Source organism: Balaenoptera ricei, chromosome 4 (genome assembly GCF_028023285.1).
Source record: "Balaenoptera ricei isolate mBalRic1 chromosome 4, mBalRic1.hap2, whole genome shotgun sequence".
Taxonomy (NCBI): domain Eukaryota; kingdom Metazoa; phylum Chordata; class Mammalia; order Artiodactyla; family Balaenopteridae; genus Balaenoptera; species Balaenoptera ricei.
The window spans coordinates 155,423,075-155,440,545 of NC_082642.1; the positions used below are offsets into that span (position 1 = coordinate 155,423,075).

The 17,471-nt window shown below is 47.5% G+C and overlaps 1 protein-coding gene across 4 annotated transcripts in view; it reads right to left on the reverse strand.

The window, feature by feature from the left end:
• PSMG1 (proteasome assembly chaperone 1) overlaps positions 1 to 17,471 on the reverse strand; it is a 101,051-nt gene that overhangs the window by 40,434 nt on the left and 43,146 nt on the right. Inside the window, exon 3 of one of the 4 annotated variants that reach the window (XM_059921571.1) lies at positions 6,119 to 7,720. The exons of 1 other annotated variant lie outside the window; for it this stretch is intronic. In XM_059921571.1, the coding sequence (XP_059777554.1) occupies positions 7,571 to 7,720 (150 nt within the window). In that variant the 3' untranslated portion in view covers positions 6,119 to 7,570. Of the gene's footprint in view, positions 1 to 6,118; positions 7,724 to 14,162; positions 14,298 to 17,471 lie in introns of those variants that run through there. 2 more of the 4 variants (XM_059921570.1, XM_059921573.1) reach the window with 2 other exon arrangements.

Sequence of the window (17,471 nt, forward strand, 5' to 3'; positions counted from 1 at the left end):
AGTTTGGAATGTTCTCTCCCCTTCCGGACACAACATTTAAAGACAGTCATAGTATCCAAGAGTGTCCAGGCAATAAGATGGTGCCAGGCATTGAAACCGTATGGTCTGGGGATGATGGAGGAGACCCAAGTGTGTCTAGCATGGGATGGAGGAGGTACGAACCCACAGGATGCGCTTCACTACGTCAGGCAAAGACAAATATCATATGATAGCACTTAATGCGGCATCTAATTAAAAAATGATACAAGTGAATTTATTTACAAAACAGAAACAGACTGTAATTTGAGAGTTTTTTCTCAGAATGATACTAGAACGTGCCACATTGAAAGGTGACCACTGGCTAAAGAGCCTGAAGTGGGTGCAGTGCCAGGAGTCCCAGGCCAGGTAGCCCCCCTCCCAGGCACTGGATTGGGGGTGTGAACTGAATCCAGTCTACATACAGGCGCAGTGTGAGTGTTCTCCTGGATATGGTCCTAACTTACCGATTTAGACAACCTGAGTGGGAAACAACGAGTCAATAATAAGAGATGCTGCTGAGGGTCCAAGGCCCTCGTGGACACACTCCTGCAGTTACAGGGATGCGTCCACCAGGGATGGCTCGGAACAAGTTTATCCCACTCCTGGGGACATGTCAAGGTAAATATTCTATACTTTGAGCCACAATCCACCAAAAATGAAAACATTGCTCATTCAAAGATCACAGAACATAATTCTGAGGAGAACAATGGTTTCTCCTCCGGGGCTTGTTAAGGGTTGTCACAGATTCAAGAAGTTTCCAGAACAAGGTAGACATTCCTCTCTCCGCATTGGTCCAGCCACTGCCCACGCAGCCACCTGCATCCCAAGCCCTGCACTTAACCCAGGGCCCAGACGGTAAGACCACAGGCTCCTGACATTGGGGTCTCTCTCACGAATAACTATCACTTTGTAGATAGAAATTGCAAAGCACAAACCGATCTGCAGACCTCAGAATAAAACCTGGAGATCTTTCAGGTGGTGTTTTTAAGCTGCCAAAGGCACCCCTAGTTGGGATAATCGTGCAGATGTTGGATGCACCTCTGAGTTGACCGTGAACTCGGGACATACAAGGCCAGCTTAGCCCTGCGGTCCCCCCTCACCTCCCCACACAGCCATCCCTCAGGGGAGCTGACCCCAGCCAGTGAGGGCTGGTGGCCAAGCTTGCCTCTGGCGACACAGCCAGCCCCCAGCAAGGGGACTGCTCCTCCAAACGCCGGGCTTCAGGGCCCCCTGGCGGGGCTCGCCCCTGCTGACACTCGTGCTGTGAGGTAGTGTCGCCACTCAAGGGCTAAGTGTTCAGTGAGTGCCTTATCCTCTCAAAGATGACAAATGCATTACCCTACAGCTTGGGGAGCTCTGGGCCCTTTCAGACAATAGGGGGTGGTGAGTGGAAAATGAAACCTCGCTGGGAAGGCATTGAACGATCTCCAAATAACACAGTGGGAACTGACACAGAAAACCAGAATGTTTTCTATGCACACATGTGCGAACCCACATCAGCTCCTGGGGGAAAACAAGCCTGCACCACACTTTGCCCCTAAACAAGGTCTCTCATCTCTCTGGATTTGGGCGTCTGGAGATGGTTCCCCCTGGTGACTTGCCGGGGAGGATGGTGGAGCAGGAATGAGGCCTCCACTCAGGCTGACGTGCTATCCATCAATCCCAATGCTACCCCTCCGCCTCCAGCCTACCAAGAGGGCTGCATTCCAGCCCCTGGGAAGGCAGAAAAGCTGTCGGAAAATCTCCAGGCTTTGGGGGAGAGGGCAGCTTTCCACCAGCCTTGCCCTGACTTTGTCTCCAGCTGAGGTGCGCTATGCGCGTCCCCCCTACAGAGGGTGATAACGCTTCTCCTGCAATGATCTTGCCTCTGCTCAGGATTCTGGAACCTCAGCCCTCCAGTCTCAAGAGCCCAGCACCGGGGCCGCCATGGCGTCCCTGTGCACAGCACAGCCGCATGTGGACCTGCCCACAACAGCAAGCCTCGGGGTCTTTCCCAGCCCACCTCCTCGGCGGCCCAGGCCAAAGGCAAATGCCAGGAGCCTTCCTGCCACCCACCACATGTCAAGCCTAATGAGACCCTCTTCCAAACGTCATCCCCTCTTCCAAGTGGCTCTTCCCAGTCCCCAGGGGAACTGAGTCCTCCGGCTCCCATGCACTCCCGGTCCAATCATGCCTTTGTTACATTTGATTTTTTTAATTTATTAAATTGTTTAATGGTTACTGGTTGCGATGGTTAATTTCATGTGTCAGGTTGGCTGGGCCACAGTGCCCAGTTGTTTGGTCAAACACAGATGTGGCTGTGAAGGTGTTTTTTGTTTTTATTGAAGTATAGTTGACGTACAGTGTTGTGTCAGCTTCAGGTGTACAGCAAGGCGATTCCGTTATAAATATACATATATATGTACACATATATATTGTTTTTCATGTTCTTTTCTGTTATACATTATTACAAGATAATGAATATAGTTCCCTGTGCTATACAGTAGACCCTTGTTGTTTATCTATTTTATATATAGTAGTGTGTATCTGTTAATCCCAAACTCCCAGTTTCTCCCTCCCCCATCCCTTTCCCCCCTGGTAACCATAAGTTTGTTCTCTATGTCTGTGAGTCTGTTTCTGTTTTTGTAAATAAATTCACTTGTGTCATATTTTAGATTCCACATATAAGTGATAGCATATGGTATTTGTCTTTCTCCGTCTGACTTACTTTTAAATGTGATTAACACTTAAATCAGTGCACCCTGAGGAAAGCAGATTTCCCTCTGCGATGGGGGCAGGCCTCGTCCGAGCAGTCGAAGGCCTTAAGTGACAAGACTACGGTCCCCGGGGGAAGAGGCGGCTGCCACCAGACTTCCTTTGGACTCAGGCTGCAGCATCAACTCCTCCGGGAGTCTCCAGCCTGCCAGCCTGCCCTGCAGATCTTAGATTTTTAGAAAGATTAGATAGTTGAATAGATAATCGCTAGTTAGCTAGCTAGCTAAATGATAAATATATATATATATTATTCATTAATAACAAAAATCCTTTATATATATGTTCTCTCTCTCCATATATATGTGTGTATATATATGGAGAGAGGGAGAGAGACACGAAGAGACAAGTATGCACATCCTATTTGTTCTGTTTCTCTAGGGAACCCTGACACACGCTGGTAGACATATGGGCCTCCCCAAAATGCTATCTGGATAGTAAGTCACGAAGAGGCACAAGCTGAGTGTCTTTGACCTCTGTGACCCCCAGCAGGTGCCCAGCCCCCGACCTGCCACAGAACAGACCCTCAATAAACACACATTGGACGGGACCGGCCCACAGCCTAGGCCGGGCGGGGCGAAGGGCAGGAGGCCGGGCAGGGCAGGTTGACGCCCCGAGAGCCCGGGCACCTCCCGCGGGGTCTGCGGGGAGGAGTCGCTGGGCCACGTGCCCGGACGGCGCCCCTCCCCTCCTCCCCCGCCCACAGGGCCAAGCGCCTGGCTGGCACCGTCCTAAATGCTTGCGGTACCCGCTGGGCATGAACGAGGGCCGGGGATGGTCTGCACATTTCAACTGACCACAGTGTCCCAGGGAGTCAGAACCTTCCGGACCGCGCGCTGTTCTGCCCAAGGGCCGACCGGTGCGCCTTTCCGACAGCCCGGGGCGGCCCTCAGCACGGGGATCGGGGACCCTGGCCTGGCCGCCCCAGCGCTGAAGCGTCTCCTCCGCGAAGGATGTGGCCCCGGGTTCCCTGTATCCCGGCAGCGCTCACCGTTTCCCGCTAACCTGGGGGGAAACGGGTGTCGATACAAAGCCCCGGCGTCGTGCCCCGGGGCCTCGCAGCTCCGCGCACAGCTGACACCCCCAGGGCGCCCTCGAAGGCGCCTCCTGGCTTGTCACCGCTGCTCGTGGCTTTTCCTGTCCGGAATGCCGACAGGGGACCCACATCCTTCCTGGGGCCCGGAACGCTGGTTCTCCTTGAATCCGCAGCCCTTTGGGGATGGAGCCACGGAGTCAGGAGCAACAGAGGCCTGGCCCGGCCCCGGCCCCGGGCGGACCGCGGCGTGTGCCCCTTCCTTCCCCTGCCCGCGCCCGTCACCACCGCAGAGTAAGCGGAAGTACACGCGCCTTCTTACTTTGCATGTCGGCAGAGGCGTGACTCAGGGATCTGAGGACATCTCAGATCACAGGAGGCCGTGAATGAAATTCTTGATGTGTTCATTGATTTGTTTGTTTTGTGCCGTCCACGCAAAGTGGAGAACTCTGGGGGGCTGCCAGGCGCCTCCTGGGAACCACCCCTGAGATCAAACAGCTGATAAAAAAAAATTGGCGGGTCTAAGAGCCCCTTCAACACTGACAAAATAGCTGGTTTGGCCAGGTGGGCATTGTGGGTGGGGTGAGGTGACGGGCAGGTAGGGAAAGCCGTCAAGGCCACGGGTCCCACATGGGGGCTGGCAAGGCACCTTCGACTTGTGGCTCTTTCTCTCTCCCCGGAGCAATCAGGGCCGACCCCTCCCAGCTCCCCCACCAGACTTGCACTGCTCAGCTGAGGGCCGCGGGGTTTCAGGGTGCTCAGGGCCCCGAGAGACAGAGGGCGCAGAGAGAAACCACCGCTATGCGCACGCAAGCTTGGAGCCTGGAGCCCCCGCGTCCTTGCCCATCCCATTCCATCCCCACCTCGGGGAGGGCGCTTTGTGCCAGCCTGGCTGTTTCCTGCAGCCCTGGATCCAGGCCAGGGGAGCCCCAGCAAAAGTTGCCTTCCCCAGGCCTCCCCAGGGCAATTATTTAGAGGCTGGCTTCCCCACCCCCCACCATAAAGGGAAATGCTTGGAAGGAGGTGGGAGGGCGTCTGGGGGTGAGGGATGAGGCTGATGAGCCCTTTTCATACTAGAAGCTTTTATCTTCCTAAAACTCACCCCAACGACCTCAGGTAGGCCTTTTATCCAACCTCTAGGGAGACAATATCAACCTGCTGTTAGTAATAAGAAGATAAGGATTAAGGAGAAAGTGAAATTTCAAATCCCCCCAAAGGAAAAAGTAGATTACCTACTGTATTAGTTTACCTGGGCTGCCCTAAGGAGGTACCACAAACTGGGTGTCTCAGAACAACTGAAATGTCTTCTTTCATAGTTCTAGAAGTCCAAGATGAAGGTATGAGTAGGACCAGGCTCCCTCTGAAGGGTCTAGGGGAGAATCTGTTCCAGGCCCCTCCCCCAGCTTCTGGTGTTTGCTGGCGATCCTTGGCGCTCCTTGGTTTGTAGACACATCACTCCCATCTCTGCCTCCATTGTCACATGACATCTCCCTGTGTGTCTGTGTCTCTTCTACTCTTCTTACAAGGACACCAGTCGTACTGGATTAGGGGCCCCCCTACTTCAGTCTGACCTCATCTTAACTAATTACATCTGCAACAACCCTATTTCTAAATAAGGTCACATTCACAAGGTACCAGGGGCTAGGACTTCAACAATCTTTTTAGGGTACACAATGCAACCCACAACTCCTACAAAAGGGCAAAACCAGATTTTCACGGAGCTGTCAATGGTGACAGACACAAGAGAACAGTGGAGAATCACTTAAATATTTTGAAGGAAAAGCATTTGAGCCTAAAACAGTGTATCCAGCTTTGTGAGGAAAACTAAATTATTACTTGACATAATAAGTAACATTATTCTCATACATACATGATTTCAAAGAATTTATCCCACAAAGTCCTCTTTGAGAAAATCCTTGAGTTGTTGACTCTGGTAAGAAGAAGAAGAAAAAAAAAAAAGGAATCCGGAAGAAAGCAGAAAGATACAACAAGTAGGGATCAGGTTAAAATTTAGCAAAAGAAAAAAAAATGTTGTCAAAAATCATCAACTGTTACCGAGTCCAAGCTCGTACTGCTCGCCACACGGCAGGCCAATAAATCAGGAGACGAGGTGTCGGGGCAAGGAATAGTGACTTTATTAGAAAAGCCAGCAGACCGAGAAGATGGCATTTGCCCCATCCCAGGGCTGACTTTGGCCAGTGAGGACCACCAGTGAGCTGATGAGAGCTGGATTCCAGCCACTCACAGCCTTTCCTGCCGTGTACCCTCCCCCCACTCCTCCCGAGCCCCTCATATACCCCTTCCCAAGAACCACTCTCCAAGGCTCTGCTTCCAGGAACTTGGCCTGAGGCACGAGGAACCTAATTTTTTTTTAATATTTTTAAAAATTTATTTATTTTATTTATTTTTGGCTGTGTTGGGTTTATCACTGCTGCGCGTAGGCTTTCTCTAGTTACGGCAAATGGGGCTTCTCTTGTTGTGGAGCACGGTCTCTAGGTGCGTGGCTTCAGTAGTTGTGGCACGCAGGCTCCGTAGCTGTAGCTCGTGGGCTCTGAGCACAGGCTCAGTAGTTGTGGCACATGGGCTTAGTTGCTCCACAGCATGTGGGATCTTCCCGGACCAGGGCTCGAACCCATGTCCCTTGCATCGGCAGGTGGATTCTTAACCACTGCACCACCAAGGAAGCCCAGGAACCTAATATTTTGGACTCACTGTGTAATAGAGAAGAACAAATCTAACTCCATATTGGATCTGTTTCTTTTACTTTAACCTTTGTATTCTATTGCTTTTGCTTCCAGTTAAGAATGTTGCCTGTAGCCTGAAATATACAGGATAGCCCCTTCTCAAGGCTCTGACCTTTAAGAGTATAATACTTTTCCATTCATATAGAGATAAAAAGTTGCATAACAGACAATAACATTTGTCTCCTTGGAGGTTTGTCACTTGACCTACCTGGACGGATGAAAGAACAAAGGATTCCTGCACCAAGAAGTTTCCAACAACCAGCTGCCCTCCCTCTCCTTTTAATATAAAAGAAGCCTGAATTCTAACTGGGACATCAGTCTGCCATCCTCTCGGTCTGCTGGCTTTTGTAACAAAGTCACTATTCTTTGCCCCGACACCTCGTCTCCTGATTTATTGGCCTGTCATGTGGCGCAGTACGAGCTTGGACTCGGTAACAGTTGATGGTTTTTGACAACATTTTCTTTTCACTCTGGAGCCGAGAAGCTCAGCCCCAAGACCCTCTCCCAGCTCTGTGGGCCTGAGAAGACCACCCTCCCCCAGAAGCAGTTCACCCCTTGCTTTGATGCCAGCACTGTGTTTGAGGGGCTTGTGAGATCCCCAGATCCCTTACAATCAATACCACACTCAGAAGGTCATCAGGGGCCGCCAGTCTTGAGGGAGGAGGTCTGGGGTGCAGCCCTCCCGAGCAGGAGGTCTCACTGTGGATGCAAAGACGCAACCATCTTCAAAGATGCTCACATATTTCATTTTAAGAAAATGGAACCACTTGTTTCTGGCAAGTTGAGCACACGTGGACATTTCTTCATAAGCCCCAGTCGGCCGATCTGCCAAAGTTAAAGACGTCAGAGGGAACAGAAAACTCACCCACACTCACAGCCAAAGATGTCATGAACATCCAAGAAACGCAGGGAGGGTTCAACCAGCATTGCTCAGTCTCATGGTCAAGAAAAAGGCGGGCTTCTTTCCCACTCTGGTAACAACTGCTTTCCTCCGAATTGTCCCCCCAAAATGGTATCAGACTTCTCAAACACACGCATGCACATGCACACATGTGCACACGCGCCCGATCTGTGTCCCAGGAGAGCGTGTCCCACTGGAGGCGGCCATGCACTTGTAGCTGTGAGTCCAGACACAGGCTGATTGGGGCTGCACACTCGGGTCCCAGCACCTGCCCTGCTGGGAAATGACCAAAGCTGAAAACAGGCTGAAATGGAGGCTCTAGTTAAAGAAAGCTGGCCTTTTGTTCCTCAGATAATTTGAGGGCAAGATATGATTTTTTGTCTGAGTATATTTATGGTATTCTTCCATTTGAAAAAGCATTAACAAAGGAAAAGGAAACAATGCTAAGAAACACCATTTCCGTTTTCAAGGGGAGTGGGAATCCCTTTTAGAGGGGCTGTGCCCAAATCTGTAAATAGCCAACCTTGGAACGAACACAAAGGAAACCAATGTGCGTGCCTACGTGTGAGTGGGGGGCAGGGGATCCTGACCTTCCAGAACTTCCCCATCCCTTGTGGCGGAAGGAAACCATCTACAGCTTGAGGGCTGCAGACCTGACAGGAGCCCAGGCATAAGGAGCTGCTCCTTACATACACTTGTTTCACTGTGTTCCTTTCCACTGCAGGAAAGGGACAAGCAGAGGCTGGGGGCACAGTGTAAGGGACACTTGCTTTACGCTGTCTATCTCTTTGTACCTTTTGTGTGTGTGTGTGTGTGTGTGTGTGTGTGTGTGTCCTTCGGATGAACTGTTGTCTTCTAAGAGATTCTGGCTCTACTTCCTAATCTCCAGCAAGAACCCACTGTCCTTCTGGAACACAGCATGCCCTCCCCTCCCCGCCCACTCCGACACACACACCACATACAGCACACACACCACCCACACACCACGCACCCCACGTGCATGTGCACACACCCCCGGCCCGTAGCACACCTCCCGCAGAGTTTCTGAACCCAGGTGCTGGCAGGGCTCAGCTTGCAAAACAGGTCAAAGTCAGGTCACGATGCACCCTCGGATGGGACAGCAAGGGCCCTGCCGAACAAATCTCCAGGGTGCAGCGCCATCTAGAGGCTCCTCTGTGGCACTATTTCCCAACTCTGGTGGAAAGGGAACGCCAGCGCTTGGCGTCGTGAAGGGTGGTGGTGGGGGCCTGGGATACAGAGGAAGGCGCCACGTTTCCTAGGAGGACTGGGGGCTGGGACTGCCCCTTCGACGTGCTGGCCGGGCCACCAAGGCAGCCGGATGTGCTCCACACACCTGCAATTTTGTGGCTCCACCCTTTTATATATTTATAACTCATCGTTTCACACACATGCACACACATCTTTACATTTTTTTCGAATTATAAAAGTAAAGTATTTGAAAAGAGGCCAAACGTCATCAGTCATTGAAAAATGCAACCTAAAATCATACACTCCCCCCCGAATGCTCACAGGAGGAACACTAAGTATTGGTGAGCCCGTGAAGCAACTACGCTCACACCGCACACATCAGGGCGTAAACCCAGTCGCTGGCGGAAACTACGCAGCGCTCACCTGTGGAAGGCGAGCCCGGGCAGCCCTTGGCTCTGCAGTCCCTCCCCTGCTGTACTCCCAACACTCAAGCGGGCGCTCAGACCCGCTGCCCCCTCCCAGGTGGATGAAACGAGGGTCTGGGGGACTTCAGCCCCCTCGCTGGGCCCTTCACCCCCGCAGGGGAAGGTCCCCCCAGGTGCAGTGGCATCGCGGGTGTGGCTGGCCCCCTCCACCTGCCCTCTCTCCATCCCCTTTCGAGGCAGCAGTCCTCCACCAGGGACGGTTTGGCCCCCAGGGCGTCTGGAGACATTTCCGGTTGGCAGCACCGGGGAGGACGTGCCTCTGGCATCTAGTAGGTGGAGGCCAGGAATGGTGCCCGGACATCTTCCGGCGCACAGGCAGGCCCTCACCATCGGAGGCCCATCTGGCCAAAATGCCAGTAGCGTGAGGTTGAAAAACGCTGCCTGAAACGCCCGACTGTGGAGCAGTGGTGTAAATTATTACTGCTTTTACATAAATGAACGTCTTAGCTAAAAGTTTAGAATAAAAAAATTCTAAGCAGAATTAAGCAGGACACGGTTATAACGTAAATACATTCAGCCTGTATCGAAAAGGACAAAGCTGCAGAACGAAAAAGTCAGCGAATGAGAGCACCTGTTTTCAGGGGCGTCTGTGCAACTTTTAATACTTCCTTTATCAGCGGCGGGGCCACTCTGTTCTCCAGCTAATACTTCTCTCCTTCACCTAAAGGCTGTTACGTCTTTGGGCCTGTGAGGGTACCCACATCCAAATGCTTCTACATGGAGCCATTCAAGAAATACATTTCTGTGTATTCTTCTCTCCCCTAAAGATAGTGTCTTGCTCGACATTCTTTTTGCCTAATTGGGTAATTTGAGTGATTTAATTATTTTAACTATGAGATTGATGATTAAAAGGTCAACATAGTCAAAATGAACTAGTCATATGATCTATTATCGTCAACATTAGCCATGAAAATTGTTTCCACCCACCCACCATGGAGTTATTAAGCATTTAACTTAATACTACATAGAATTTACTGGATGCCATGGAAGACACAAAAAACGTAGAAGACATGGTCTCTACATGTGAGGAATTGTGTGTGTTCATTTTTTGCCAAATGTTGTCTTGATTGTGGCTCTATTTGGTGTTTTAGAAACACTGAAGCCTCTTTTAGTAACCTTTATTTGTTGATTCACATCATTCAAATACAATCCAACAAAGTTTCAAAATTTATTCTGGCTGTTCTGCTGTTGAAGAATTAAGTATTACCCTTTGGAAAACAGTTTTGTAGAAGAAACCAAAGCCCAACAACTCCAAACATCTCAGCAGAAACCAACATAAAGAATCAGTATAATCCTCAAGGGCTGGCCCCAGAGTAATTTAAGGAATCAATGTAGGAGAAAATCCAATCTACTCATTAATAATTTGTTTTAAATTTTAAAAGTAAGACATGTACGTCATAAACTAAAATTCCAAACAGCACCAGAAAGTATACAAAAGTTGGTCTCCCCTTCATCTGATTTCCCAACCTCCCTACTGTCGTTTTTTTTGTGTATTCTTTCAGAAATTCTTTATGTATACAACAAACAAGCATACATATTTTTATAAATTGGGGTTGTGCTACATATTGTTTTTGCAACTTGCTTTTTTTCAACTTTTTATACATATAAAATTTACCATATTAACCATTTTTAAGTATACGGTTCAGTGGCATTAAGTCCATTCACATTGCTGTGCAAGCATCACCACCATCCATCTCCAGAACCCTTTTCATCCTGCAAAACTGAAACTCTGTCCCCATTAAACAACAACTTCTCACTCCTCCCCTGGCACCCACCATTCTACTTTCTGTCTCTATAAATCTGACTACTTTAGATGCCTCATATAAGTGGAATCATACAGCACTTGTCTCTTTGGGGACTGCCTTATTTCCCTTAGCATTAGGTCATCAAGGTTCATCAAGGTTGTAGCATGTGTCAGAATTTCCTTCCTTCCTTTTTAAAGCTGAATAACATTCCATCGTGTGTATAGACCCCAGTTTGCTTATCCATTCTTCTGTCTGTGGATACGCGGGTTGACTCTACACTTTAGCTACTGTGAATAAATAATGCTGCTATGAACACGAGTGTACAAATATCTCTTCAAGACCCTGCCTTGAACTCTTTCAGGTATATACTCAGAAATGGAATTGCTGGATCATATAGTCATGCTATGTTTAATTTTTGGAGGAGCTGCCAAACTGTTTTCCTCGGAGGCTACACAACTTTACATTCCCTCCAACAGTGTACAAGGGTTCCAGTTTCTCCATATCCTCGCCAACACTGGTTATTTTTTTTATAGTAGCCATCTTAATGGGTACAAGGTGGAATCTCATTGTGATTTTAGTTTGCATTTCCCTAATGACCTAAAGATTAGTGATGTTGAGCATCTTCTCATGTGCTTATTGGCCATTTGTATGTCCTCTGTTCACATTCTGTGGATTAGAGCTTAGTCACATGGCAACATCTAACTGCAAGGGAGCCTGAGAGATGCAGTATAGTTCGGTTTGCATTAGCTATCTATTATGCCTAATAATGTTGCCATTGATTTAGTATCTCAAAACTAAACATTTCTTAGCTCGCAGTACCGGTGGGTCAGGAGCTTGGGCACAGCTCAACTGGGTCCTTTGCGAGGTTGCAGTTAAGGTGTTGGCTAGGGCTGCAGTCTCCTCTGAGTCTGGACTAGGGAAAGATCTGCTTCTGGTTGTTGGCAGAATACAGCTCCTTGCAGCTGTAGAACTGAAGGCTTCAGTTTCTTGCTAACTACCCCATCAGAAGCTTCCCTCAGTTCCTAGGAGCCACGTTCAATTCTTCGTCGTATGGGATTTCCTCAAAGCCAACAAAAGAGAGAGAGACTCCAGCAAGACAGGTGGTGCAAACTTACATACATCATCACAGGCACACAAGCATGTGTGTCCTGCTACCTTTGCCATATTCTATGGTTAGAAACAAGTTGCATGCCCTGCCCACACTCAAGGGGAGGAGACTATGCCAGGGCGTGAACATCAGGGATTGTGGGCACCATTCTAGAGTCCTACTGAGGCCTCCCTAGTATTCCACGGCAATGGAAGAAAGAATACAGATTTCAGAGGACACTGGCTATCAGCCCACACCACATTAGGTTGCAAATATTTTTCTTAGCAATGGAAAATTGCTAGGTTGAAGATTAGCTTCATATTTTAATTTGATGGTTACTTTTTGGTTGATATTTTAAATTTGTTTATGGTACTCTTGACATAACAAAATCTTTCAAATGGCATGAAGTCAAATGTATCAATATTTTCCTTTACAGCTCCTGAATTTTGTCATGATTTGTGTCATGTCATGTAAGACCTCCCCCTTTCCAAGATTATATAAAATCCCATTCACATTTTCTCCTAAAATAACTCATTATTATGGCCAAGCATTCCATTTGGGGGAATTTTTCTTCACTACTAATGTAATTTGTTTAAGTAAACTATTTTGCTGCTGACTTGCTTGAAAAGCTATTTGTTCACAATTTTGCTAATCAGTGACTTTTTAAGGGGAAGAAGTAGGATTTCAGCAAATTATTTTCACCCTTTAATATACAATTCTTAGTGTGGTTCTAAGATAAGCAATAAAATTTCATGGGAAGCTCTTTTTTGGTGCAAAATCAGCATTATTCACATGTAGTCACTGATACTGTTTATTCCAGTTCTGAGTTCTCAGCCTTACTTGAACAGGGCATGACTTTATGTGCTCTGGGTTGTTTACCCTCACAGGTCACTCTTTTGCTGAGTGTTTACTTCCAATAGAAAATAATGATTGTGCCAATAGTATTCACTCAAATAAGGTCACCTGCCTCTCAAACAGAGGCTAAATCGTTTGGGAAATCATAAAGAAACAGAGTTTCCTTCTTTTCCTTTAGCAAATATTTAGCGCACCCCCTACTCTGGGCAAAGCAAACTATCCAAAGTGGGTAGCTGCTAGCAAAAAAATACTTTGAAAAATTGCCGCCGGCAAAGGAACCCCATAATTTAGTTCTACAGATTCTACACTCGTGATAATAGTATAATAGCCCAGCATTCTTCAGACATCCAAGTAGCATGAGACCTTCAAGCATGGCCACCTTAGGCCCTGGTGGCTTGAGTGGAGAATAAAAGGATGGAAAGAAGAGACCAGTGAGTGGAGAATAAAAGGATGGAAAGAAGAGACCAGTGAGTGGAGAATAAAAGGATGGAAAGAAGAGACCAATGTCTCCTGCATCTCTGTGTCTGTGACAGTTTTTGCATCTGCAATACTCATTATTTTGCCAGGCCCAGAACTGATGTCCATAAAGGCTTGTGTAGTAGATACAAATATCTGTTGATAAATGCAGGTGTAACTCTGTTCATTTCTCTGTAGCTCAGCATAATTTCCACCAATCGAATCCGGGTCCCCTGACTTTCCTGAGTTGCAGCTGAGTTCAAGGAGAAGTTCATGGTTCCCTGGTGTTGGAGAGGGGCTCAGGGGGGTCATCTGTCCATGCTTGCCCCTGCTGAGGTGGCCTCAGGCCCACCCATCCTGCTGAGTCAGGCCCCTCTCCCCGGCCCCAGGCCCCCAGCGCCCGGCTTTCTGTCCGGGTCTCTCCCACCTGCTCCCACTCAGTGGTCTGTACAGAGGAGTCCTTTCTGACGCCCCCCAGGGTTGGCCCAGACCCGACTCCAGTTTTTTCTTTCTGCGGTCCCCTCCCTTCCCTGAGACAAAAAAAAACCTCACCTGAGTGAAGGATCAGAGGGCAAAAAGGAAAACATCAACTGATATTTCCGAATCATATGCTGCTACACTTGTCAGATAGGCTGACACACCACAGGGAGATTCAGACCCAAGAGCAAACTGGACCATCAACCTACCGTAATGCAGAAAACTCCTTTTTTAAAAAAGGAGGCTATACATTGTTGCTTAACAATGCAAGGCTAGGTAAGCATTGATTTGGTTAAGTGTGATTAAAGTTAGCTTTCAAGAGACACTAAAAGCTTATTATTTTAAATTACGACATAGGCCCATAGCTTTACCAGAGCTGTAGCCACGTTAATACTGGTTTAAACAAGAAAGACTTTTCTTTTCTGTCACATCCAGTCTGGGTGTCGGGTCCCTCTGTCTCATCGCTCCATCAGTCCTGGGGATGGCTTCAGCCATGGCATCCAGACTGGCTAGGTACCACCATGGCCACCTGCCTGCTGGTAGAAGAGAAGAAAGGGAAGGGTGTCCCTCCTGGGAGTTGCATCTAATGCTTCCTCCCCTTGGCCACACCCAGCTTCAAGGGAAGCTGGGAAAGGTAGTCCTCAGGTAGCCCCAAAACTGGGGGTGTCATTACTGCAGAAGATGGGACAGTGGCCAGTAAAGGACAATTAGCAATCTGTGATGCTCGTATATAATAAAACAGCTGCTTTGTAAAAATGCTATCCATCCTTCAAAGCCTAGATCAGACATCTCCTCCCTCATCAGTTCTCTGAGCTAAGTGACTCCTTCCCCCTCCAAACTATACCCACACCTTTCACGTGACAGTTACCCTCAAACAGCCTCCTTCCCACAAGCTGACCCCTAAACCTCCTCTATGTCCTGACATGGCAACATCCACCTCTGACAGCACCCACCAGGGGAGGAAGGGCCGCCTTTCCCCACCACGTAAAGGGCCTGTTTATTGAGTTTGTGGCAACAGACCCCTTCTATTACCCCCCAGCATCCATTCAACACACACACATTCACACACTCACACTCACACACTTCTCTGCTAACAACCCCTCATGTCTTCAGCAAGCCCCTGCCCAGTGCTGGGGGAGCCATGATGGGTCTAGACCCATCTTGGCAATTTCTTTCCACACTGATGTCCAGATGTGGCCACGTGACCTGGTTCTGGCCAGTGAGATGTAAGGGGACATTCCCTCCAGGGGCTTCTAGGAAATCTGTTGTTTTCCAGCAAAAAGGGTACAGCCTTGGCTGCCAACACCCTTCCCCCTTTTCTTTCCCTCTTCCTCTGGCCTCTGTCCTGGAGGTACTTTCTGGAGACGCAACTGCCTCTGCAACCACGAGTGGCCAAGGCAACGGGCTGCAAGGGCAGAGCCAAAAGAGTAACATGGGTCCCTGAGCCCCTGCAGCAGCCCACGACCAACCCACTCGGACCTCTTGATAAACAGGACTATTCCATTAATCAGGCTAAGAAGAAATGCACTATCACGCCACAAAAAGACATGCGTGTTGCTTATTACTGAGCGAAAGAAGTCAATCTGAAAAGTCTGCACACTGCACCATTCCAACTCATGACGTGCTGGAAAAGGCCAAACTATGAAGACAGTAAAGAGATTAGTCTCCAGGGTCTAGGGGGAGGGAGGCATGAAGAGGTGGAGCACAGAGGATTTTTAGGTACTGAAAATTCTATTCTATGTGATTCTCTTTTTTTTATCAGAGTATAATTGCTTTACAATGTTGTGTTAGTTTCTGCTGTACAATGAAGTGAATCAGCTATATGTATACCTATATCCCCTCCCTCTTGGATGGACCTCCCTCCCACCCCCCTCATCCCACCCATCTAGGTCATCACAGAGCACCGAGCTGAGCTCCCTGTGCTATATAGCAGGTTCCCACTAGCTAGCTATTTTACACATGGTAGTGTGTTTATGTCAAACCTAATCTCCCAATTCATCCCACCCTCCCCTTCCCCGCCCTCCACATGTCTGTTCTCTACGTCTATGTCTCTATTCCTGCTCTGCAAATAAGTTCAACTGTTCATTTTTCTAGATTCCACATACATGCGTCAATATACGATATTTGGTTTTTTCTTTCTGACTTACTTCACTCTGTCTGACAGACTCTAGGTCCATCCACATCTCTACAAATGACCCAATTTCGTTCCTTTTTATGGCTGAGTAATATTCCATTGTATATATGTACCACATCTTCTTTATCCATTCATCTGTCATTGGACATTCAGGTTTTTTCCATGTCCTGGCTATTATAAATAGTGCCACAATGAACATTGGGGTAAATGTGTCATTTTGAATTATGCTTTTCTCAGGGTGTATGCGCAGTAGTGGGATTGCTGGGTCGTATGGTAGTTCTATTTTTAGTTTTTTAAGGAACCTCCTCCATACTGTTCTCCATAGTGCTTGTATCAATTTACATTCCCACCAACAGTGCAAGAGGGTTCCCTTTTCTCCACACCCTCTCCAGCATTTACTGTTTGTAGATTTTTTGATGACAGCCATTCTGACTGGTATGAGGTGTTACCTCATTGTAGTTTTGATTTGCATTTCTCTAATAATTAGTGATATTGAGCATCTTTTCATGTGCCTCTTGGCCATCTGTATGTCTTCTTTGGTGAAATGTCTATTTAGGTCTTCTGCCCATTTTTTAATTGGGTTGTTTGGTTTTTTGATATTGACCTCCATGAGCTGTTTATATATTTGGAGACTAATTCTTCGTCCATTGCTTTGTTTACAAATATTTTCTCCCATTCTGAGGGTTGTCTTTTCGTGTTGTGTATGGTTTCCTTTGCTGTGCAAAAGCTTTTAAGTTTCATTAGGTCCCATTTGTTTATTTTTGGTTTTATTTCCATTACTCTAAGAGGTGGGTCAAAAAAGATCTTGCTGTGGTTTATGTCAAAGAGTGTTTTTCCTATGTTTTCCTCTAAGAGTTTTATAGTGTCCAGTCTTACATTTAGGTCTTTAATCCATTTTGAGTTTATTTTTCTGTATGGTGTTAGGTAGTGTTCTAATTTCATTCTTTTACTGAAAGATGTAAAATGCAGCTGTCCAGTTTTCCCAGCACCACTTATTGAAGAGGCTGTCTTTTCATCATTGTATATTCTTGCCTCCTTTGTCATAAATTAGGTGACCATATGTGCGTGGGTTTCTCTCTGGGCTTTCTATCCTGTTCCAGTGATCTATATTTCTATTTTTGTGCCAGTACCATACTGTCTTGATTACTGTAGCTCTGTAGTATAGTCTGAAGTCAGGGAGTCTGATTCCTCCAGCTCCGTTTTTCTTTCTCAAGATTGCTTTGGCTATTCGCGGTCTTTTGTGTTTCCATACAAATTGTGAAATTTTTTGTTCTAATTCTGTGAAGAATGCCATTGGTAGTTTGATAGGAATTGCATTGAATCTGTAGGTTGCTTTGGGTAGTATAATCATTTTCACAGTATTGATTCTTCCAATCCACAAACATGGTATATTTCTCCATCTGTTTATGTCATCTTTGATTTCTTTCATCAGTGTTTTATAGTTTTCTGAGTACAAGTCTTTTGCCTCCTTAGGTAGATTTATTCCTGGGTATTTTATTCTTTTTGTTGCGATGGTAAATGGGATTGTTTCCTTAATTTCTCTTTCTGATTTTTTCCTCCCTCCTTCCCATGGTCC